Genomic DNA, 23,250 nt, shown 5'->3' with positions numbered 1-23,250 from the left:
TTTCAAATAGATGTACAGATTTAACATAAAGAGGGGATGCGGTCAAAAAGGGCAAGGATAGCAAAACGATTGTGCCCCCTTATACATGAATTCATTGAATGACTCCCCAAGGGTAAGGGACAATAGGGACACAAAGTCCATTCCAGTCCAGAAAGCATCTCACAAAACCAAGAATCTGCCTTCGCCGACTGCTATAACGCCTTCCGTAAGCCCGCTAAATAAAACAACAAAGAAATGATCAGACAAAGCCTCTCATGCGCCACGAGGTATGTTCAAAAGCAAAGGGGGAATAGATATTGCATCAGGACCGATCGTTGGCCTCTGAGTTGTGTTCATTCAAGTCTCTCTCCACAACGGTTTGGTAGCTTGGTAGAAATTGACCACCAGAATCCATGGAGTCATTTGATGGGGAGTTGGGATCCTCAGAAGCCCTAAAACGAGGTGGACAATCAAGAGAGGCATCGCTGCTCCTGCGACTGCCGTCGGGACTAGAATAGTCTGGGGGCGGAGCCTCTGGCTCTTGATTATCAGGAGCCGCCGCATAATTGCCCTCGTGATCGGCCAAAGCAAAACGGCTGTACCCCTCACCACCATCTTCATGAGAAGGAATGTGAGTCAGCTGAGCGAGGGAAATGTCAGTTGGTGATCGAGACGGACCTGGGCTTGGCGCCGGAGGGATCCTAACACTTGAGCCTGAGGCCGCGTAGTTTGCATTTTGGTAAACGCGCTGGGAGATTTGAGCCGCACTCTCGCGGCCTGACTCAAGTAGAATGCTGCCTTGCTCACTGCCATAGGGCGGGGGCGGGGCGAGGCTGCCAGTCATGGGGGCCAAGCCCCATTTTTTGACATTGCCTTCGATGAACACGAATCCCATTTGGCCAAAGTTCACGTGGATAGTGCAAGGACCGTTAGCGCCGATGGTGGGGAAGAGGTTTTGTGAGCGATAGTTATGAGCCACGTCCTCCAATTTCTTGCCGTTGCGTGTGAAGAAGACGGTGCCAGATCGAGGTCGGTAGCCTACACCGACAACATCGCCCTGGAGTAGTGGAGGCCCGTATGGGGTGGGATTAAATGGTTGGTTGAGTCTGCGATGTCCCGTGGATTGGTAGGCAGCAGAGGTTTTATGGAAGCCTAGCGGTTGTTAGCGGGAATTCCTCGGTATAAGCACTTCTGTTGCAACACATACCGGGCATTCGGAACAGGGGGTATGGTTTCGTAGTAACACCGATGCCGATCATGGTCGAGTCAGGCTTGTCGTATATCTTTGCCTCCCAGTAGTAGACATCATTCTGCTTGGGGATTGGCAGGTTGGTCTGTACACTGCACTCCGAGTCAAAGAACTCGATCTCTGTTCGTCCTTCCACAAAGCAGTTTGCAATTTCCAGCTCTGGCTGGAATTCCCAGGCGGATACACCTTTTTCTTGGATCGCGAGGAACTGTGATAGGGAGATGTCGGTTTGCACGGACTCGGGAGGGTTTCCTTGGACAAAAGCTGCAGAGCATCAGTAAAATGATCAAAGCGACTCGCATGCAGATTTATTTCCAGTCTTACCTTTTGCTCGCAAATATTCCGATCGCGCCAAGTCATCCATTGACTCTAGAGCTGCCTCTTCCTCGCGCAAAAATGCTTGCTCGTCGTCGTATTCACCGGGCCTGCCAATGCGATCAAGCATAATCCGCCCCCGGTGGGTATATTTGAAAAAGAAAAAGATCGCTAGAACAACAAATGCGACGGCAGCCGAGCCAAACGCGGACAAGATCCCAATCAAGATGCCTTTTCCGGTTGACCCGGTCGAGTTGCCACTGGCCAAGATAGGCTCCGGACGGAACTCCATCGACAAAGAGGAGAGAACATTTTGTAGATTCGCTTGGATTTGTTGCTGCGAAAGTAATGGATCGCTTTGTATGGGTGTTGGTATTGGTAATGTTGAGGAAACAAAGCCAATCGGTGACGTCGTCGGATTGCCTATCACCGTGCTCAGGGTTGATGGCAGGCCTGCGAGCGCATCGGGGCTCGAAGCCTCAGGACCCTGCATCGTTCATGTGTCGAGTGAGAATACAAAGAAAGAGAAAAAAGTCAAGAGGAGTCGGGGAATATTGGGTTGGGGTGTAAAGAGGAGGTGAGAGAGAGAGATATAAGTGGGCGCGGATCAAGTGGGCGGGTTATCTAAGACGTTTTCGGCCCTGGCCTAGCTGTACTAACAATGCAAGGCAATGTAGAGTTGGTTCCTGGATTTGAAGTTCCTGGATCCTGGAATATTGATAGAAACTAATGTCTTTTTGGAAATAAAAAATTGACTTTTCATTTTGGTTAAGCAGAAATAGCTATAATATACCTACATACCTATGTGGGTAGCAGTGTCACACACCTGGGGCTGATATGGTCTATCTATCCCTGGTCAGGATAAGCCCTTCTCTCATCTTCCCCTCTCTCCTAGCTCCTTACCTGAGATCCCTCTTCTCCCCTCTCTTTGTTTAAGTTTCTTTACTTGAAAGAGACAATGCGTGCAAATAAAGGTGCCCAGGGGTCTATGGCTCAGGACGTCATGATCAATCCCCTTGACTCCTATAATATCCGCGTGGTGACACCTACCTCCTGCGATAAATACCCAGGTCAGTACACTTCTCCCTAGAGTGATTATCGCAAGGTCGGAATGCCTTCAGGTGCCCTCTGCCCTCCTTTGCCCTCCTGTTTGCTACTCCACCTGAACCCCCGACCGGTGATCGCGCGAGACTCGAGCTGACCTGACCGCCCTCACTAGCCAAGCACCATGCGCGTAACGTGGCCCGGAAGCTTGGAGCTTCAAGTGGCTTGATATTCCTCTCTGGACAGCCGACAATTAATCTGCGCGATTCCGATCAATCGCGCCCATTCCGACAACGACGATACTTTTACTACCTGAGTGGAGTCGACGAGCCCGACTGCTCTCTGACGTACGATATTGAACAAGACCTGTTAACTCTTTATGTCCCGGATTTCGACCTCCACCGTGCTATTTGGATGGGACCGACCCTCTCACGGGAGGACGCACAAGACCGATATGATGTGGACCATGTGCGGTATCACGCCTCGCTCAAATATGAGCTGCAGGTGTGGCTGGACGAGCGAAAGCAAGGTAGCGAGCTGTACCTAATCCATGACTCAGAGAAGCCCGATCATCTACCAAAAGACCTGGCTGTGGACCTGGAACAGCTTGGGCCTGCTATGGACACAGCCCGAGGCGTCAAAGACGAATATGAAATCCGGATGATCCGCCAGGCCAACAAAGTCTCGGGGCTTGCCCATCGGAGAATCCTAGAGAGTATCCAGACTATGTCCAACGAGTCGCAGATTGAGGGATCTTTTTTGAACACCTGCATCTCGCACGGCGCTCGGAACCAGGCATACCAGATTATCGCAGCATCGGGGCCCAACGCGGCTGTCCTGCACTACGACCGAAATAACGAAACTCTCCATAAGAAACCCCTCGTCTGTCTCGATGCTGGCGCAGAGTGGAACTGCTATGCAAGTGACGTAACGCGGACCTTCCCACTTACCGGCGAGTGGCCTAGCGACTACGTACGGGATATCTATAAGCTGGTAGAGCGCATGCAAGAGGAGTGCATCCGGCTGATCCGGAAAGGGGCACGCTATCTATCTCTACACGATCTAGCCCATGACATCGCGATCGAGGGTCTCCTGGCTCTGGGTGTGTTCAAGAATGGCACTAATCTCGAGATCCGTCAATCTGGCGCATCCAAAGTCTTCTTCCCACACGGTCTTGGTCATCATGTCGGCCTTGAAGTCCACGATGTGTCGGAGCGGTCAATCATGGCTCTTCACCGGGGTTTCGATCAGCTCCAGTATCACCCGATCTTGAACTCTGCCTGTCTTTCGCCGTGCACTCTTTCCGCTCCGCTGCTGGAAGAGGGAATGGTTGTGACGGTTGAGCCAGGGCTCTATTTCTCTCGTCTGGCTATGACCAACGCGCGCCACCAGCCGTACGCTCGGTACATTGATTTCGACGTTGCCGAAAAATACGTTCATATTGGTGGAGTGCGCATTGAAGATGATATTCTCGTGACTGCTACTGGGTATGAGAATCTCACCACTGCACCAAAGGGCGAGGAAATGCTTGCCATCATTAGAGGATCTGCATAGTGTAGAATTTAGTACGATAAATAGCGGCATGCGGGAGATACTATCCGTTGATATCAGATTTTGCAGTATAGTAACAGTCTAGATCCCTTTACGTTAGACGGGGACACTTGAGGACTACATAGAATGTGACCAGCCAAGGAGTTGCGAAGTACATCGTTTCGACGGGAAGTCAGTACTCATTCGAGTCTCACAGCCAAAGAATAACTAAATATCCTTTGGAGTCGGCCACGGAGACTACAAGTTCTTCCAAGGATGCTCTTCTCTTGGACTGTATCTCACTAATGTCATTGACCATCTGTAGTATGCCTGGATTTCCCGACTTTCATTAGGCCTTTGGTATCCCGTTCTCCTGGAAGCTACAGACTGGTCCATAGACAGCATTTGAATCATTATAAGAGACCTACCAATTAAGTAGAGATATATACAGTCTCTTGATATGAATCGCAAATGTCTTTGTCTATGTATGTATTGAAGTAAAAGAACGAGCCACTTCAAACCGGTCTATAAGGGAAACGCTCGTAAAAATACTCCGTAATTATTCCATGACTGCAACCAAAGCTGGAAAACAAAAAGTGAAGGAATCGTGTGTGCCATCCCATGCAGGTCATCGGTTTTGATTCGCCCTTCGTTTATTCTCATAGGGGTTTGCGTATATCGAGCTGGTGCAGTACTCGGTGGTGTTCCTTCTTCAAGGCTCTGAACTCGTCGTCTAACTGATGGTGCCATGGGTATAAGACGAAGACTTGAAATGCCAACGCTGAGGAGGCAACTCCAAAATTGATGAGCGAGATTCCGCGTGTGATCCACATGGCGAGCAGACTGTTTGGTTAGTGACTGGGCTGAAAATGAGTGAATAACAGACTCACTGTGAACCGAGGAAAGAGAATGTTGTTATTATTGTTAGATGATGGGTATAAAGCACCTAGGATGAGCTATAAGATGTAAAACAGATGAGGCCTTGAAGGAAATATAAGTAAAAGGGGGCGAAGGTCGAATCTTCTTGGAATTCAACTTACATGTCGACCTACCTAGGTATAAACACATTTCAATTTCGGCAGGAAATCCGATCAGTGGACCTGCCCAGGTGCGAATCAATGCCGAATATGGTTAGAGGGGAGAAAAGTGGGGACATGTCATTGCGGCAGAAAGTTTCACCGACCCAAATCCTTATCTCTCGGAGATTGATCGTATCAGTCGGATCCGAAGAGATAACAATGGATGTTAACAGATCAAACTTGCAAGTCAACTGTGTTTGTGACTACAAAGCAATTGATCATAGGGAGTGAGTGATTTTATCCTACTCCTTCTCACAAGGAATACTACTAACAACAGTCTTCATAGATCAGCCTGCTCCCAGCCTCCAGACACCGCCCAAGTTGCAGACCCAAGTACATCCAAACAATGGAATCCAACCACGAACAGAGTACATCGCAGCAGCTATTAAGTTGGGTAAGGGAACAGAAATACAAGCTAGCTGGTGCCACTTTTGCTGCCAGCATGGTCGGTTCCTTTATTCTGGTTGGTCGCAACCCGTACCTGACAAGCAAACAAAAGATTGTTCAGGCTCGTGTGTATGCACAGGGTCTAACGCTGGCTGTCATTGTTTCATTGGCTGCACTTGACATGTCAGACCGACGAAAGCCATATATCGCTCAGCGAAAGGAAGCTGTCAAGCTGTCTGATTCAGAGAACTAAGGCCAGAAACCTTCAAGAGAGCCATCATTGGACTGGGACGGAAAAATATAGAGATTTCAATATGTATTGTACATTACAGCTTATTATATTATAGAGCAGTTGGGGTATATGTTATTGCTAGCAATTGAAAGGTTGAACACTACATAGTACTTGGCGACTCTCGATGTGACAGGAAGTTAGCAAACGCGTCTAATGTAGCCATTTTCGGCAGCCGATTTACTGTCAATTAGCCTTGTGGTGCCATAATGCAATAACCCAGATGGAAGATGCAGGCCTAACAAACCAGTCATAATCAACTCCGAGAATGCGATGCGTAGTTGTCCTCGATACTCAATATTAAGCTTTGCCTCCCGCTTTTGATTTGTGTTGCTTGATTACATCTAAGACGAAGACATCTGCCTAGTGGCACCGTCGTTATTTTATTTCCTCAGACTGAGGTCTCTAGAACCCTCAGATATCACCATCCATGGCTTCGGCCGGGGTTGCTAACTCCGGAAGGACGTGGGAATCCTATGACCGGGCGAATTATATTCACAGGTATGACTGGGGCTACATTTGTAAGAAATGAGCTAATAATGCTTCGAAGAAGGATGAACGCTTTAAGATTCAAACGAACATGTGAGAAGTGAGCTCTGGTTTAAATATTTGCATGTGTCAAGGATCAGAAGAGAAAGTTTCGGTACTCCAGCCTATATAAATAATCTACTAAAATATCTCCGAGATATCGTTCGGTCCCCTCTTTTTCTTGACTACTCGCTTAGCAGGACGAGGCCTCATACTATGTTAATTATTCAGTCTCGTTATGGATAACTTTCAGCATGTTTTTAACAATCTTCTGCTCCTGTTTACCTCCCCAAGTATACGAAGCAGCCCTGTCCTTTGCTTTTTCAGTCCATCGATCGCGAGGGATGAAGGACCTGTGTAATCAGAAAGGGTAATCACTACAAGTTTTCACTGGGCCTCTCACAGTTTGCCACCTTGGCTTGCAAGGTATACCTGATGGGGAAGTTGCAAAACATCCTCCTTGCTGAGTGGCTCAGTGACATCCAAATCAAGAATAAACCATCTTTTAAGAGGTTTTGGCGAGTCGAAGTCAGCGGGAAGATGGATGTGGTCGTAGCCCGCCGGGTGAAGTGTAGGATTAAATGCACGATTTAAGATAAGTTCACAGAAATCTTTCCCAATTTTGACATGACGCCGTTGGGGGAAACCATCTATATCAGTAACGCAAGCGTAAATGACTGTCCTGGTGGTATGAGAGTCCATATCGACAGCAAATAATAACAAAGCCAGAAGCGCTGTTTTGAATGAATGTTGCGTCTCGAATGAATTGATCAAGAGATTGAGTGGTCAAGCGCCTCGGCTGTTGTTACACAGTAAGGTGGTGTGTCCTTGATAAGGGGGAAGATGGCCACTTCAGACTAAACAAGGAGCTAGGTAGCTAGTGATGGGATGAGGGGTCAGATGCCCAGTGGCTAGTGGGTTGCTCTGGCTAGTTGAGTGTGGCTAGCTGCACCCTCCAGCTAGTCGTGGAGACAGTTGTGGAATAATAAACAAGTTAGAAAGTCAAATCCTGTGAAGACAGAGCCCTCAAGGGTTCACGGAGAAGGGATTTTTGCTGTAATAAATGCATATTATATAGCCATATCGCAATGGACAGCTATAGTTAAGGCGACGCTGAAGATAGTGGTAAGGTCAGAGCTTCCATCTTCTGCTAACCAGCACCCGCCTGATGCCTCTTTCTTTTTGTGTCCGCGGTATAGGTTCCGGTCGACATATCCACCCATATCGCAGGCAGAGAATATCTGTAAAAGTCGGGAATGGCACTCTAGGTATTCCTTGTTCGGCAGTTGTAGGCCATCGTAACTGGGCGCCTGCTTGAAGGTGATTTCAGGGCCGGGAAACACTTAAAATGGACTAAACAATCCCACAAGCTTCCACATAAGAGCTGGAATTAGGTGAGGGTTCACTGATGGAGGTCCAATCAACCAACCTTAACAAAGTGGTGATCTTCAGGCTTCAACTTCAGGCTTTGTGACCATCAACCCTCGATTCTCACTTTCTGGTGGGACCGATTGCATTGGAAAACAACTCTATGATATTTGGATAGCGCTTCAAGACAGATGCAGCAGATTGATAATCTCCGCATGCTGCTGTTGTCGTGCCGAGCGGGACGTAGTCTGCCATATATTCAATGAACCAATCGGCAGTCGTCTCCAATGGGGAGGTTGCAGTTTGATAAGGATGTGATGGAATAACTAATGTGGGCTTAAAATCAACAAAAGCACTGTTCCATGAAGAGGGCAACATCTAAATCCTCGCTTCAAATGTGGAGGGAAAGAGCGACCGCTTATGGCGTCACGGAGTAGAGACACTGCATCACAGCCTCAAGGCCGTGCCTAGGATTAGCCTGACGCCTGTGGACAAGCTTTGGGAGGTTTTGACGTATGCGATATCTGTATATGATCAGTGTCGATCCATGGCATCTTGGTATACTTGACTCACCAGTCGATGGAATTGCCAACATTTTCCAGATAAAGGAGTTGTTTGCTGCAAATGGCCAGAAAACACCACATTAAATGTGCATGGAGGGTAGGAATGCTTTTAAATTCGCAAAACAAAGCTGAAACAGGTAGATGAACAGTATACATCCCTTGATGTAACCGTGAATAAGCGACGCCGATGATTGGATTTATGTCATCGGGGCCGATGTCGGAGTTGGTGGGGTTGAACTTGAAATTCACCCGCCTTTATATTCTGAAGCTCCCGACCTGGATAATTGAGTCAATCATTTCTCTTCATATTACTACATAATGTCTTCCTTCAACATCGTCGTCTTTGGTGGTGACCACTGCGGTCCTGAGGTATGTCCTTGAGAGCTCTGGTCGCGAAATTGAATACAGAACTGACAATTAGAGAATAGGTGACCGCTGAGGCTGTCAAGGTAATATTGCAAGCTGGCATTGCGCGAAATAGACGTACTGATTCAATCGCAGATCCTCCGCGTCATTGAGAAGTCCCGTGGTGTTACTTTCAACCTGCAGGATCACCTGCTCGGTGGTGTGAGTATACTCCACCCACGCGACGAAAGCTAAATGGCTAACAATTATAGGCCTCTATTGATGCTACCGGTTCGCCCTTGACCGACGAGGCCCTGAACGCCGCCAAGAACGCCGATGCTGTTCTCCTCGGTGCCATTGGAGGTCCCGTACGTCTACACTTCCCACCCCTCCATTCCCTCCCTCCCCGCACAAACACAAAACACAGAGAACAAGCCTACTCACACATTGCGTCCGACAGAAATGGGGAACCGGCGCCGTGCGCCCAGAACAGGGTATTCTCAAGCTGCGCAAGGAGATGGGCACATTCGGCAACCTGCGCCCCTGCAACTTCGCGGCGCCCTCGCTGGTCGAGAGCTCGCCGCTCAAGGCTGAGATCTGCCGCGGAGTCGACTTCAACATCATCCGTGAGCTGACGGGCGGTATCTACTTCGGCGAGCGCACGGAGGACGATGGTTCCGGATACGCCATGGACACTGAGCCCTACTCGCGCCACGAGATCGAGCGTATCATCCGTCTCGCCGCCAACCTCGCTCTGCAGCACAACCCGCCCCTGCCCGTGTGGAGCTTGGACAAGGCCAATGTCCTCGCTACCAGCCGTCTGTGGCGTAAGGTCGTCACGGAGATTATGGAGAAGGAGTACCCCCAGCTCACCATTGGTCACCACCTCATTGACTCAGCTGCTATGCTCATGATTAAGGACCCCCGTAAGCTGAACGGTATTGTTGTTACTAGCAACTTGTTCGGTGATATCATTAGCGACGAGGCTAGTGTCATCCCCGGTTCTCTGGGTCTGCTTCCCAGTGCCAGTTTGAGCGGTATTCCTGATGGCAAGAGCCGTGTCAACGGTATCTATGAGCCTATTCACGGTATGTGTTCTGTCCTCTTTATTGTTTCTACCAGTCTTGGTTCTGGTCATGGCTAATTGGTACTCACAGGCTCTGCCCCCGATATTGCTGGCAAGGGTATCGTTAACCCAGTCGCTACTATCCTTTCTGTGGCCATGATGATGCAGTACTCCTTCAACATGATCGACGTGGCTCGTGTGATTGAGCAGGCTGTGAGCAACGTCATCGAGGCTGGTGTCCGCACCGGCGACATTGGCGGCACAGCCAAGACTGCCGAGGTCGGCGATGCCGTCGCCGCCGAGCTGGAGAAGCTGCTCAAGTAGATACAAAGCAGCCTCTTCGATGTTTCTATATGAGATATGACTAGCATAGAAAACTAAAAATTTGAATACCCGTTTTAAGATGCAACATGTATTTCACTGGCGTAAAAATGCCTAATGATGTTCACTAGCCCACCCAAACCCACGCAGAAAAAAAGAATTGGAACTGGGTATCATGAAGACATTGAAACTCCGATAATAAAACCTCCGTTGGCATTTTGCAAGCCAAGCAACGCCGGTATTTTTGTTGTTCCTTAAAAAGCTCCTGCTTATCGAATCACTGGCTCACCCATCCAATCCGGCTCGTCTAGACCGGTAGTAGTAAATCCAGTATCAGCATCTTCACTTGCGGTACGTCCCCGAAGATCATGAGCCCCACGTAGGGACGGACGACGGCGCCGAGCGTCAGCAGAAGCCGAGGGAGCAGCAGCCATCCGACGGCGACTATCATCACAAGCAAACACCTGGAATCCACGAACATGAGTATCCTTGCCGTTCTGATGGTTCTCCATAATGCGCATCTGGATAACCATAGCCTTGAGCACATTCCCAGAATAGGGATCATCCTCATCGTCCTGGCTATCAGGCTCATCAATCTCATAAAACGGATCACACTCATCATCATGCTCATGGTCAGGGTCATCACAGTTCCGGTACACAATTGTCCGCCGACGCATACTCGTCGATCGGCGTTTCGACTTCCCAGGGTCGTTGCGCACCCACCCACCGTTTCTACCGCCGACACCCTCCAAAGGCACATCGACCCAGCCGCATGGACCGTCGCCTTCCCAAGTTGCGAACTCGACGAGGTCATTGCCGCCCATCCCGGCTGCGAAAATCATCTTCGTGGGCGTGTAGCTTTCGTCAAGCTCGAAATCGAGATATACGCGGATACGCACGACGGCTACCAGTTTGAAGAAGTGGAGGGTTAAGGTGTGTGGTTGTGGTCCGTCAGATTGCCAGTATTGTGCCGGGGAAGGGTTGCGGAGGGCCGCGACGCCGCAGCCCGGTTTGGAGGTGGAGACGGTCCAGGAAGCGAGCGATGAGATCTCGCGCAAGTTGGGCGGTAAGGGGGAGGGTGATTTTTCTGTAGCGTAAGAATATTAGCTCACAATCTTGAAGCGTAGCCATGAGGAAAGTATGGGAGCGGGAATCAGTACCTCGATCGTGCATCTCTTGGTCGGGGTCCTCTTCGTCATCGAATTGGTCCTCGACTTCTTCCTCCAGTTCTTCGCCATCAATATCGGAGTCATCAAATTGTTCTTCGATGGCCTGATCATCATCGAAGGAATCATCAAAGTCGAGTGGCCCGTCGTTCCCAAGCTCTTGCATGCTGTGCCCGCGCGGGTCGAAATCATCGTCAAAGTCGTCGTCATCCATCATTTGTGGTGGTGGTTGCTCTACCCTTGGTCTTCCAAATATCGTAAAGGGGTTTATTGGTGCCGCAGGATGTCCCGCCACAGCGACTGGGTCGGGTGTAAGAGCATTTGGACCGGTGGAGGGGGGTTGGTGTCGATGGATTGGGTTGGTGGGAGTGTGACGCGTTGGCGGGGTCTGGAATTGTGCCCGGAGGTCTCCTGGAGCATTGGGGTCTTGATTGGGTATTATGTCGCGTGGATTCGGTTGTCGGCGCAAGTGAGGCATGGTTATTCCCATAAGTTGCAGGAGTTGATGTTTACGCGCAAATCGAGGGAAGCTCCATTTCCTTTTGCGGTTAGCGCCATTTGGAAGCTATGAGGGCATTGTTTTGGCAGACAACAGCCTTTACAATTCCACCAAGCATTTGAATATTCCCAAGCAGAAATTCGTTTGTAGCATGTTTTACCATGTTGTAGCCAACCACTGGAATTATAGCATTTGTTGTATCGATGAATGCTTTTATTTACAGTTCGCAGTTTGATCTCTGCTCTTAGTGTCCATGAATTTGTATTGTACGGAATAGTGCTATACATCCATGGATACTACCTAACCATAGAGACAACATGTGAGCTGATATATGCAACAAGCCATTAATAGATCGGAAAGTCACAGTATGCCAATCGCCCACAGACATTCTTCAGTACATCTACCTCTAGTGACGCCTTTAGAGTAGTAAGAAGCTCCCATGAAATCCTCATATATCAGCAGGCATTAACTGGGTTGTTAGCGTGTTATCTACACATGCAGACTATCTACCTAGTTATATAACTCTCTATTAGCTGACAGCCTCTGGTGGCCACTTCTGGAGTTTTCTCCTACCTGCTTTCAATTGACAAGGATAGCGGCCAACTCAATTCCAGTTTTAAAATAGAAGGTCAATTCTGAAATTTAGCCTCGCCTGCCTTGCTTCTGTTATTCTCGCCCTTCCAGCTAGGAGATAAGAGGGGATATAAAAAAAGATGCCTTGAGAATGCACCTGCTTTCTCTCCGATTCTTAGTTCCAACTACATAATGCAGCCATAACCTCCTGAGGTGACATATATATCCCCTTCAGGTAATACTCCTCTAGCAGATCCACGACTAGTCCTAACTAGTACCTTAACACGACAATAGGCTGCATGATCCACTTGACAGCTAACTAGGGATCATAATACGACACGGATTTTGAACCGAAGACCGATCCAACAGTAGTCTCTTATTACAACAAAGTGGTATCCATTATGGCTCGCATTATTCACAGGCGCCAAGTTCCATTCCAACGCGTTCATCACATTGGTTTGTAGCATTTCGTAGTAAAAGCGGCGTATCTAGCAGCAGCACTCGCAGCACTCAAAGCAAGCAATACCAGCGCAGCTGTTGTAAAAATGTCAGCAATCTTCCATATTCTGCTTCGTTGAGTAAGGCTCCGAAGTAACCTTGGAAGACTCACATTCCACAGCAGATATCACCACCTTCACCGCCACCGCGAAGTTCCATCTTCATGCATTCGGGGCTCTAGAGGATCAATTAGTTGTGATCTCAGCAAATAATAATCGGAGAGCATACAGGCTGCTGGGCGACGACGTTGTTGGAAGACATGGCCTCGGCGTTGGGGGGCTGTTCCATGGCCATAGTGGCCGCATTCCAGGTAGGCTCCTGGGTGGGCTTGGACTCGTTGGAAGACTTGAACCAGCTGAACATTTTGGCGGATAATGTATAGGTTTGAAAAAAAAAGAGGGAGATGGATGAAGAAGATATTCAGGAAGAGGGGAAAGGTGAAAGATAAAGGGGAAGGTAAATAAGCCGGGATCAGCCATGTGTTTCTATTATTGAAATGAAAGGTACCTTGGTACATAGTATGTACTACGTAGTATTAAAACTCTTTTTCGGTACGTACTGGGCAGTCCACCAGCAGCCACCACACAGGCAGCCATATTATGGGCCTGTGGGGCTGAGGTCGGCACGAGAGGTATTGGCGGCTTATGGGTTGGCTTCCTTCAACAAGAGAGGCTATGATTAGCAGAATTAATTAAAAAGTCTCACTTCGGTGGCTTGCTCATTGTGCGTTGTTTTTTAATTTAATATGTACATAGGTACATGGATAGAAACATAAAAGCCAGGAAGTCCACGTGAAATCGAACCTAGGAATGGAGACACCAAGCTTTTAGTCAAGCTTTGCGAGATCTTGGCGCGTTTTCCCTTTCAGCCCTATTGTTTTATGACGTCTTCGCGTCGATATAGAGTATGTTTAATATTATGAATAATTATAAAATTAACGCCTTCATTTTCACGAGCCTATTATATTCCAAAACCTAACCGAATTTTATCGAACTCAAAAACACAGAGACTCGAGCATAAACGTACATAACCGAAAACCAAACAATCACCCTCACTTCAAAATAGAATCAACAGTCCCATGCAAACTCTCAGGTGCATCATATTTATCCATGTACAACTCAACAAGGCGTAAAGGGGGCGGATTCTTGTCGTCATAATGATCGGCGGGGCCAAACGACGGGTCATCGAGCAGCATATTCAGTTCAGCCCTAGTGCGAACAGCGTAAGTGCGAGCAGTGTTCGGAGCGGCCTGGAAGACAGCCGGTAAAAGCTTATAGTCCCATGGCTGGATATCATTATACTCCTCATCCATGCCATGGACCAAGCGTTCTATCGTATAGCCCTCGTTGCAGACAACGAACATGATAATGCCCAGTTTGTAGCGGACCATGGTGCTCACTTCTTGTGCGGTCATTTGGAGGCTACCGTCGCCCGTGAAGCAGATGGTCCGTCGGCGCTGAGCACCCTGGGACTGTTTCTCGTCTTCCCGCGCCGCGATGGCCGCCCCCACTGCTGCGCCGACGGCATATCCAATCGAAGACCAAAGGAACTGCACTAGTGGAACTGCTCCGCGCGGGTATCGTGACCATAATGTGCCAAAGGCCGAAGTTCCGAGGTCTGCGGATATGATATCATCTTCTTCGAGCCAGGAAGACATTCGCTGCCAGATCCAGTCTTGGGTTAAAGGTTGAGACTTGTCAGCAAAGTTACCCTCGAAATCCATAAACTCATCGCCGTCCACACTTTGCTTGGGCGAGTTTGAGGAAGGTGAGACTGTCCTGTGTATATCGGGTGTAGCACTAAGCCTGTGAGGGGATGTGGAGGCCGTGGAGACAGATCCTGATCGTTCTTTATCAAGGACATTGCTGAGCCTTTCGAGCACACCATTCATGCCGAGCCCTAGAATCCCATAAAATTGCATTTGGATTCTGTCACGTTCGAATTTGATGGTTTCGATGTGAGGTAAATCAGTCTTGAACCCGGCTGAGTTTAAGTCTGTTGGACGCGGCCCAACCTCTAGGATTAAATCGGAGGATTGGACCTGCTCAAAAACGGTAGGTTCCGAGACCTTTCCTGCGTACAAACCGCGAAAGTTTATCAAGCTCTCGTCGATGATGCCCTTGGCCATTGGCGTAATGAAGCAAGGGAATCCTGAGCTTTGTACGAATAACCTCGTTGTATTCAGGCTTTGCAGTTTTCCAGCCAGGCTATCGACAATGATTACCGGATTTTGAGCTGCTCTAATACGGCCGAGAATCAGATCCACAGCATATCCCTCATCCGCTATCGGATTGGGGCTAGGTTCTTCGAATCCCAGGGGATATTCAAGCGGAGATGGATCTACCTCTGCCTGGACAAGGTCCATTGGGAAGCCAATGTAGACAGGCTTGCTGGAACGGCAGCACTCGAGAATTGTCTCATCAATGAGCTTAGTCGCATATGACTTGTCTTTGAGAATGACAACGGCGCTTGAGATTTGAGCACTCATTTTGGCAAATCGCCCAAAGTCGCCATCTCCCAAAGTGTGGTGCACCGCGAGTCGCTTTTCCTGGACAGCTGTTGAGGGATATCCGACAATGTGGATGACTGGTACATGCTCGGCACATGAGCCTGCTAAGGCATTGATGGCTGACAGCTCCCCAACACCTAATGTAGTCATGACTACCCCTATTCCTTTGATGCGGGCATAACCATCCGCGGCATAGCCTATATGTATAAAATAATGAGACTCGTATGCTTCGGTCAAAGTGGAAAGTATGCCTATCTACTTACCACCGTTGAGCTCGTTCACATTACCGACCCAGTTGAGACCACATGGAGCAATGTAGTCGAGGCAGTTTAGACTGTAATCACCGGGGACTCCAAAGATGGATCGGACTCCAAGTTCGTGAATGCGGCGGAAAAGATACTACAATATAAGTAAATGTATTAGCCATATACAATAAATCGGGTTCGCATATTATTTTTATACCTCAGCAAGATGCATAGTGGCGTCGAAAATTTCCGAAAGAGTTCCGATATAAACTCCTACCGCTCGTTCGAAGTGGAATGTAAAACTCTTTTAGAATGTAGAATATTTTCCAGTGATGTTCGGTCCAAGGCTTTCTTTTATCGCATCCCCATCAACCACACCTAAGACACATTGCGCCATCATGATTCTGCTTCAGGTTGATCTATCTCCCGACCATTAAATGTGTCTTCTTCGCCTCTGAAATAGTAGAACACCTATTTGCAATAATTCATTATGCTCATTGGAGCTATGAAATGCACATCACACCCAAAGCGTGCCAAAATATTACTTGAAAGAGTGTCACACGCAAGATCTGCATAGCTGTACTACCCCATCGAACCAACATCGAGACCAAAACGTTCCTATGCCACAAATTTTAATTTAGATACATGTTTTAAAAACACACGGTTTGTCATATTTATTATCTTCTTCATTTGGAGTCGTGCTCGCATGTTCTAGCAGCATGGTATGACCATGAGTGAAACCCACCAGACCATATTCAGCATGTTGCACAATCTCCTGAGTATCGCGCGAATAAAATACCTGGATATCAAGGGGTATGATTGAGGGTATGCTTGAGGGTACCTAGGTACGCGTCCAAAGATTCTAGGCCACCACCTCAACTCCTAAGGCCGCGAGTAACCGTTGTAACCGAATTTGTGTATCCTGTTGTGTATCAATCATAACCTTGGAACCAATCAATCAAATATTCCAAGGTTATATATGGGAAAAGATTACGCCATGCTGTTGACTGCTCTAGTTTGGTTACGTTATTTATATTATACACTTAACTATGTAACGGCTAGTAGCTGGTTGAAAGAAGTTACTTTTACAGTTACTTTGTAAATCTTATTCTCACTAGATGGGCAACTTCCAAGGGTTTGGAATTAGCTTAACGTAATAGGATTATCAAGCTATGGCGTTCCTGCTCTAGTCCAGGATGGAATCATACCGAATGTTGACTCTAGGTACATCAGATACTCCGTAACTTGTCAGGAGAATTGGCTTAGAGATACAAATCTAGGTAGAAGCTACTATGTAAACATAAATGATGTTAAGCTGGGCCAAGCTCCTGCAAGCCACGTCCCTTCTCAGTCTTCACGACCAGAACACAAAACTCGCCATTCTTCGCTTCGTTCCAAATGGGCTCCCCTCGCGCATCAACAGGAATGTATTTTCGGCCTTCCGAATGCTTAAGCATTTGCCGTTGCATCTTCATAGTCTCCATCTTGTGTTTTGCCTTTCGAGCCTCGACTTCTGCAGGCGTGGGCGGAGGTTGTCGAAATGGAACCGGGTTAACCCCATATCTAGTACCATGATTCAACCTACCTAGGTATCCAAGGAAAATTCTTACTCTGCTTCTAGTTGTCGTCCAATGTCCTCCATACTAACCCCCGCGATCTGAGCCGCAGCCAAATAGTAGTCGAATAAACACTTCATCGGTCATGCGGTCGCCATCCCGAGACGATCCTTCTGCGTTTTCGGACGCCCGGCATTCTTCAGCCTATTGTGTGAAACATCTATCATGCTCATCCCGGAGACGGTCAAGGACCTTGGCACGACCGAGGTCAGGGTTACCGACGGATCTCACGTAGGACTGCGAGGAGGTCATCATTGGTGGGAAGTGAGAGATTATCCATGGTTGGCTTTTCGTAAGGGTCGAAGGAGTCGCGGCTATCTTGCTTTAGTTTTCGGGGGCCTTGTGGGGCCGGCTAGAAGGCTGGACTGCTAGGAACAGCGATGCTTGCTTCGGGTGCTTCAATCCAGTTATAAGAAGCCAAGTGCTTTACATCTGTAATGATTGCTTCTGCTAGATTGGAGGACTCCAGGCCGTGGTGGTAGATCTCCTCGAGCGCCCCAGTGAGTAGGTTGGGGTCTGGTATTTGATAGATGTAGTTCCCTGATACTAGAAGATATGGCAAGATCAGTTTACTTGAGCCTTAAAAGAGGAGCAGAAGCACATACCCAATAAGCCACCGATTCGTGAAGTCAACCCCAGGAGTTGATAGAACACTAGAAAAACGGGAAAATAGAACTACTTGGGCTGCTGCTAGCTATAAGAGAGAAGGAGAGAAAAGCTATACTTACAGGGAAAGAAGGACCTGGAAACGGAAGGAGCTAGCCTCGGGTCACCACTCTAAACAGGAGTATATCCGTGGAAAAAGAAAGTCCATTTTATAGTGTTAATTATTCTGCTCGGCCACTATCACACATAATCATTGGCCCAGGACCACCATAAGTAGTTGGACTGTCCATACAAGCATTGTGAGTCGCCGAATACATGTACGGTGCGAACTACGGGGACACTTCCATTCAAACTGAACTATAAGGTTGGATCTCACGAGACTGTATGTTGGTCTATATGTTAATAGTAATATTACTCGTAGACTGATGCATTATCCCAAAGGCCACTACCTAGGTATTGGCCCTTTCAGCTAGTACCTTAACCTACCTAATAAGTCGCTCTCATTCAACGTTAGCACCTGCACATCGCCACCATGTGAGATATGCTGATACTCGTGCGGCACCATAGGATCTCTCGAGGCTATCGTCTCTTCTGCGAGACATATTATTGATTCATCAGGTGCAGAGGGTGACCAGTGATGATGATTCGGGCACTGTATCAGAGAATAAGGCTGACATCTGGGGGGAGTAATGCAAGGGCTGGGAGAGTGTTGATCCCCCGCCGACGCTAACTAGAGGGCGGTGTTGGGGAAAGATTGACCATGTCCGCGTTTTTACCGCTCAGGGTCAAGGAGCTATTAGATATAGTAACTACATAATAAATTGAAACAGCTCGAGGATAAACTCCATGACACAATGAAGTGAATCTGATATACGAGACATTGAACATCCCCACATCTCCCCACTTTCTTATTTCCTTATATAGTTGTTCAATCAGCTCTCTAATTCTCTCTAGTTTTCTTTGGGATCAGTATGTACAACATAAGGCTTGGCCCTAGATCGTCTCGGCCAACACTGCACCGACAGTGGGTCAACGGGAAGACCACATTGGATACTTTACAAAGAGGGGTTGTTCCATCATTCTTTCAACCCTCAACCACTACACAAAATATACAAGATGTCTATGAGCATTGAAGACTGCGCTCAAACCAGGGAGGGCTTCCCTCGTCCATTCCCGGATACGCCTTCAAATGTTTTGGAGCAGTTTAAAATGAGCGGAAAGGTGGTCGTCGTTACGGGGGCTGCTGATGGGCTTGGCCATGCGATAGCACAGTCTATGGCCGAAGCTGGCGCTCATGTTGCCATGTGGTATAATTCGTGGGTTTTCCTTTATTCGATATCTATCTTATATGTAATCGGTTAACCATTATTCACAGAAATGACGCCGCTATTGAGAAAGCCCAGGTCCTAGCAAAGGAGCATGATATAAAGGCTTCCGCTTACAAGGTCGATGGTAAGCGGACAGTTGGAACCTTGGAAGTTCATGCCCACAAAAAAGAATTACCGAAATGCTAAGCTTTAATCTGCAGTTTCGGACTCCACTCAAGTATCAGAGACGATTACAAAGGTCGTGGCAGATTTCGGCAAGATTGATGTGTTCATTGCCAATGCAGGTTAGCTTCCCGCGGCAAATTTGATGTATGTCAGACAGCTGATTCAGAGAAGGCATGGCGATCTCGAAGCCTATCTTGGAACAGACTCTAGATGAGTACCGGAAGCAGATGTCCGTGAATGGTATGAAATCTGTACAAGTTCGACGAGATAATGGACCGTGGTATTAACCGAGAATTAGTTGACGGCATTGTGTATTGTGCTAAATATGCTGGCGAGGTATTCGCACGGCAGGGCAATGGCAATCTCATCATTACCTCAAGTATGAGCGCACACATTGTCAACGTTCCTACTGACCAGCCTGTCTACAATGCGACCAAAGCGTACGTCACTCACTTTGGAAAATCACTTGCTCGTGAATGGCGGGATTTTGCGCGGGTCAACATCGTCTCGCCAGGCTTCTTCGATACAAAGATGGGAGCTGGCCCGTCCGCCCTCAAGGAGGCATACCGCATGTCGTCATTGGGAAGGCAAGGCCACGTGAAGGAAATCAAGGGATTGTATCTGTACCTCGCCAGTGATGCATCTACCTTTATGACCGGAAGTGATGTACTTATCGACGGGGGATATGTCTTGCCATGAAGGTTGGGACACATTGGATGATAAGATTTAGACGCTCAAATCAAACGAATTTGCAATGAGAAGATCAATCACAACTCGGAGGCAATATGCAATTTATGTTGTTAGATGACGTTACTGTTCCAATAATAATAGAGTTGGCAATGAATATTCCGCTAAAGGGGATTTCAATGTCGGGCAAAAACCTCGAATGAGACACTGGGTGCCCGAAGGCGTTTTGCCCCGCTATGTCAAACCCCGGGGGTCTGTTTTCAGGTACAATTTCGATACCTTCATTTGTTCGGTCGCAATCGAAGCGATAGGTATACTGAGCGCAGTGCACTATGTATAGCAAAGTAGATTGACCAATAGAACCTTATCTCATCCCGGATCAGAGGAACGTGCTCCAGGTTAAGCTGTTTGCCCAACTTGGAAACAAGACCCCTAATTTTGTCGGGCTTCGGGGGATGGGACCGTTTATCCGAGCCAACAACCGGTCATGCCCGGGAGAACAGTGGAGTTGGATGAGTCAACGACTCACAGTGAAGCCCCGGGGTGCAGGGTCGGCGATGGCCGAGCGTACCGGATTGGCACGGTGATCTCAAAAAGGGTACTTTGGCTTCCAATGTCGTTTCACAACTGGGGTTGTCGGACCCGGGCAACATCTTGGCGTGGTCATTCGAATGGGCGTCAAAAGACATCGAAAACCGGCTAATTAGTGACAGGGATGCAGGCTGTCGTCAGCTACACAGGACCTCGGGAATGTCATATCAAATGATATAAGCCACTTTTTTTTAATCAAAAGACGGCAGACGAAGCGGACAAGACGGAGAAAACCTGCTTTTGACTGATTGGCGTCATGTGATTGGCTGGTGTAGCGGCCCGGTTGGAGATTTAATTCCCTCGATACACCCAATAGTAGAGAGAAAGCAAGTATAGTCAGAATAGATATGATGAAATAGAAAGAAGGAACTATCTGTAAATACATATCAAGAGAGAGAGGGAGAGAGAGAGAGAAGGAAAACATTAGAAGACAGAACATTGAATATACCAGAATATACCAGAATACACAATACAAACGGTATTGAAATCGGTTTTCCCCACGTTCTATCACGGCCCGAAGTGACTTCACATTGCGATTTCACCTACCATTTCTGCCCCTCGTTTCTCCTTCTGCCAGATCACCTTTTTCGCTTTCGCTTGTCGTCTTTGCTTTTGCTTGTTTTTCTATCATAGCGCCATCTGGTGCAGCCAAGTCCAAAACGGCATAATTACAGCAATTACACCGGCCATTGGTGTCGGCTCAACTTTCCCGATCGCCCACCTTCATCTCGCCATGGCTGATGAACGAGATTTCGCACCTGGGGCAGTCGCACCTGGGGCAGTCGCGCCTGAAGCCGATGCTCCCTCTCCCAGCGACCCCACGGCTCCTTCCTTTCCCCGACAGACGTCGAGTCCCGTTGTCCTCCCCCCCCGCGAATCTGTGGGAACCGGCTTATCTGCCTCATCCACACACCTGGGTCAGGTCAATGCGGCGCGGCGGGGTGTTGGGACTTCACCACACCCCAAGCCGTCGATGAGCGGACAAGGATCCGGTGGATTAAATCAAGACATTATGGCAAAAATGAAGGCATTCTCGTTATCCCGCCAAGGTGCTCCGCAGCCACATACTGCTGCTTCGACGGGGCATATCCCCACGGCTCAAGGAAGTGGTGCAGGCGGCGCACTTGCTGGCGGCATGCCCCAGAGTGCCGCACGGCCTAACCCTCAAAATTGGTCATCTTCCTCTTCCGTCCCCGCCGCTGGCCCTGGCCCTTTGTCGCCTCGGCCGGGAGGGCTAGCGGCGAAGCGCATGAAGCCGCGTCTCAAGCTATCGGATGTCACTGGTCCGACCACTCCTGCAGCAGGTACAGATAAAAAGCAGGGCGAACAAAATGGGGAGTCTGCCTTCAGCAAATACTCCGAATTCATCGACACGAAAGAGGGCACTCTCAACTTCAAAAATAAAGCCATTCTACACGGAGGTGGTGTCGAATTTTCGTCAGGTCACAGCTTCAAGATCTCACTGGATGAAGTGGATCGATTGGAAGAGTTGGGCAAGGGTAATTACGGAACAGTCTACAAGGTTCGGCACTCTCGTCCGCATCTACGAAAGCCAGGTCAGGGTTTGGGTGGCATTGTCAGCCGTCCTCCAGGCCACGACGAAACGAGTCCAGAATCTGGGTCGAACCAACTCTCAGGCGTGGTCATGGCGATGAAGGAGATTCGCCTGGAATTGGACGAAGCCAAGTTTGCACAAATCATTATGGAGTTGGACATTCTACACCGCTGTATATCTCCATTCATCATCGATTTCTACGGAGCCTTTTTCCAGGAAGGTGCCGTCTATATGTGTGTCGAGTTCATGGATGGCGGCTCGATCGACAAGCTCTACGAAGGCGGTGTTCCCGAGAACATTCTGCGGAAGGTGGCTCTGTCCACCATCATGGGATTGAAATCCCTGAAGGAGGACCACAATATTATTCACCGCGATGTGAAGCCAACCAACGTTCTTGTCAACAGCAAAGGCCAAGTAAAGATCTGCGACTTCGGTGTCAGCGGAAATCTAGTCTCTAGTATTGCGAAGACCAATATCGGTTGTCAGAGTTATATGGCACCTGAACGAATTTCGGGAGGCGGAATGCAACAGTCAGGAGCGCCGAGCGCTGGTACATACAGCGTGCAAAGCGATGTCTGGAGTTTAGGCTTGTCCATCATCGAATGTGCTATGGGCCGATACCCATACCCACCGGAAACATTCAACAACATTTTCAGCCAGTTACACGTGAGTTCTCTGACAACAGTTTTTCCAGGTTAAACATTCTAATCTTCTCCATTTTAGGCTATCGTCCACGGAGATCCCCCAACACTACCCGAAGGATTCTCTGAAGAAGCGCACGCATTCGTCCAGGCCTGTCTCGACAAGAACCCGAAAAATCGACCAACTTACAACATGCTACTCCGACACCCTTGGCTAGCCCCTCTAATGCAGCCACCAACCGAGTCAGGTGGCGACAACGCCCCACTACCCGAGGAGTCCGGCTCCGGCGATGCCGCTTCACCCGCCATCACAGCGGATGAAGAAGTGGCCGAGTGGGTACAAAAACAAATGAAACTTAAAGAAGATGGCCTGCTACATATTTCCGAGAAACCAGCACTTCACGCCGTCGCGCTGGATCAAGTCGCCACGGGCTCTTCCGAGTGTGATCCCCACGCTCCGTCACAAAATGACTGAGCTTGCCACCGGCTATTTCGAATATTGCATCCT

The 23,250-nt window shown here is 48.5% G+C and overlaps 10 protein-coding genes across 10 annotated transcripts; 5 read left to right on the top strand and 5 right to left on the bottom strand.

The window, feature by feature from the left end:
* Positions 1–301: 301 nt before the first annotated feature.
* On the bottom strand, positions 302–2,036 carry N7471_003808 (SPla/RYanodine receptor SPRY; the record flags this gene model as incomplete). The annotated part of the gene is made up of 3 exons (XM_057276528.1): positions 302–1,131; positions 1,187–1,492; positions 1,553–2,036. 3 exons carry the CDS (start codon positions 2,034–2,036, stop codon positions 302–304), a joined length of 1,620 nt encoding a protein of 539 aa, XP_057136138.1.
* A 303-nt stretch (positions 2,037–2,339) lies between these two features.
* Positions 2,340–4,304, top strand: N7471_003807 (aminopeptidase P family protein). Its single transcript, XM_057276527.1, has 2 exons — positions 2,340–2,613; positions 2,763–4,304. The coding sequence occupies exons 1-2, from the start codon at positions 2,502–2,504 to the stop codon at positions 4,139–4,141; spliced, it is 1,491 nt and encodes a 496-aa protein (XP_057136137.1). The 5' UTR covers positions 2,340–2,501; the 3' UTR covers positions 4,142–4,304.
* A 1,051-nt stretch (positions 4,305–5,355) lies between these two features.
* On the top strand, positions 5,356–5,836 carry N7471_003806 (HIG1 domain-containing protein; the record flags this gene model as incomplete). The annotated part of the gene is made up of 2 exons (XM_057276526.1): positions 5,356–5,423; positions 5,488–5,836. The coding sequence occupies 2 exons, from the start codon at positions 5,356–5,358 to the stop codon at positions 5,834–5,836; spliced, it is 417 nt and encodes a 138-aa protein (XP_057136136.1).
* Positions 5,837–8,649: 2,813 nt separating this feature from the next.
* On the top strand, positions 8,650–10,066 carry leu2A (3-isopropylmalate dehydrogenase LEU2; the record flags this gene model as incomplete). The annotated part of the gene is made up of 6 exons (XM_057276525.1): positions 8,650–8,700; positions 8,760–8,780; positions 8,833–8,898; positions 8,949–9,044; positions 9,137–9,764; positions 9,834–10,066. The coding sequence occupies 6 exons, from the start codon at positions 8,650–8,652 to the stop codon at positions 10,064–10,066; spliced, it is 1,095 nt and encodes a 364-aa protein (XP_057136135.1).
* A 266-nt stretch (positions 10,067–10,332) lies between these two features.
* On the bottom strand, positions 10,333–11,719 carry N7471_003804 (anaphase promoting complex subunit DOC1; the record flags this gene model as incomplete). Its single annotated transcript, XM_057276524.1, has 2 exons — positions 10,333–11,150; positions 11,224–11,719. The coding sequence occupies 2 exons, from the start codon at positions 11,717–11,719 to the stop codon at positions 10,333–10,335; spliced, it is 1,314 nt and encodes a 437-aa protein (XP_057136134.1).
* Positions 11,720–12,310: 591 nt separating this feature from the next.
* On the bottom strand, positions 12,311–13,287 carry N7471_003803 (uncharacterized protein). The gene is made up of 3 exons (XM_057276523.1): positions 13,028–13,287; positions 12,912–12,976; positions 12,311–12,835 (listed from the first exon to the last, which is right to left on the bottom strand). Exons 1-3 carry the CDS (start codon positions 13,160–13,162, stop codon positions 12,790–12,792), a joined length of 246 nt encoding a protein of 81 aa, XP_057136133.1. The 5' UTR covers positions 13,163–13,287; the 3' UTR covers positions 12,311–12,789.
* A 563-nt stretch (positions 13,288–13,850) lies between these two features.
* On the bottom strand, positions 13,851–15,785 carry N7471_003802 (alpha-keto acid decarboxylase family protein; the record flags this gene model as incomplete). The annotated part of the gene is made up of 3 exons (XM_057276522.1): positions 13,851–15,505; positions 15,572–15,707; positions 15,771–15,785. The coding sequence occupies 3 exons, from the start codon at positions 15,783–15,785 to the stop codon at positions 13,851–13,853; spliced, it is 1,806 nt and encodes a 601-aa protein (XP_057136132.1).
* Positions 15,786–16,863: 1,078 nt separating this feature from the next.
* On the bottom strand, positions 16,864–17,421 carry N7471_003801 (uncharacterized protein; the record flags this gene model as incomplete). Its single annotated transcript, XM_057276521.1, has 3 exons — positions 16,864–17,138; positions 17,202–17,313; positions 17,401–17,421. The coding sequence occupies 3 exons, from the start codon at positions 17,419–17,421 to the stop codon at positions 16,864–16,866; spliced, it is 408 nt and encodes a 135-aa protein (XP_057136131.1).
* A 1,470-nt stretch (positions 17,422–18,891) lies between these two features.
* Positions 18,892–19,967, top strand: N7471_003800 (uncharacterized protein; the record flags this gene model as incomplete). The annotated part of the gene is made up of 5 exons (XM_057276520.1): positions 18,892–19,091; positions 19,151–19,227; positions 19,304–19,387; positions 19,440–19,508; positions 19,567–19,967. The coding sequence occupies 5 exons, from the start codon at positions 18,892–18,894 to the stop codon at positions 19,965–19,967; spliced, it is 831 nt and encodes a 276-aa protein (XP_057136130.1).
* Positions 19,968–21,279: 1,312 nt separating this feature from the next.
* On the top strand, positions 21,280–23,217 carry pbs2 (mitogen-activated protein kinase kinase PBS2; the record flags this gene model as incomplete). The annotated part of the gene is made up of 2 exons (XM_057276519.1): positions 21,280–22,767; positions 22,825–23,217. The coding sequence occupies 2 exons, from the start codon at positions 21,280–21,282 to the stop codon at positions 23,215–23,217; spliced, it is 1,881 nt and encodes a 626-aa protein (XP_057136129.1).
* Positions 23,218–23,250: the final 33 nt, after the last annotated feature.

The sequence above is a fragment of the Penicillium samsonianum genome (assembly GCF_028829775.1).
Source record: "Penicillium samsonianum strain IBT 33392 chromosome Unknown utg000003l_segment0_segment0, whole genome shotgun sequence".
Lineage (NCBI taxonomy): Eukaryota > Fungi > Ascomycota > Eurotiomycetes > Eurotiales > Aspergillaceae > Penicillium > Penicillium samsonianum.
The sequence above is the reverse complement of the archived record's forward strand: the minus strand, read 5'-3'. Positions and strand labels throughout refer to the sequence as shown.

Bases quoted from the DNA above. Each gene is read 5' to 3' on its own strand.
- N7471_003807 (XM_057276527.1), top strand. From the start codon at position 2,502: ATGCGTGCAAATAAAGGTGCCCAGGGGTCTATGGCTCAGGACGTCATG. The intron at 2,614-2,762 runs GTCAGTACACTT...CGCCCTCACTAG, and splicing joins CTCCTGCGATAAATACCCAG to CCAAGCACCATGCGCGTAAC.
- N7471_003803 (XM_057276523.1), bottom strand. From the start codon at position 13,162: ATGTTCAGCTGGTTCAAGTCTTCCAACGAGTCCAAGCCCACCCAGGAG. The intron at 12,977-13,027 runs GTATGCTCTCCG...TTGATCCTCTAG, and splicing joins ACGTCGTCGCCCAGCAGCCT to AGCCCCGAATGCATGAAGAT. The intron at 12,836-12,911 runs GTGAGTCTTCCA...TTTTTACAACAG, and splicing joins GGTGATATCTGCTGTGGAAT to CTGCGCTGGTATTGCTTGCT.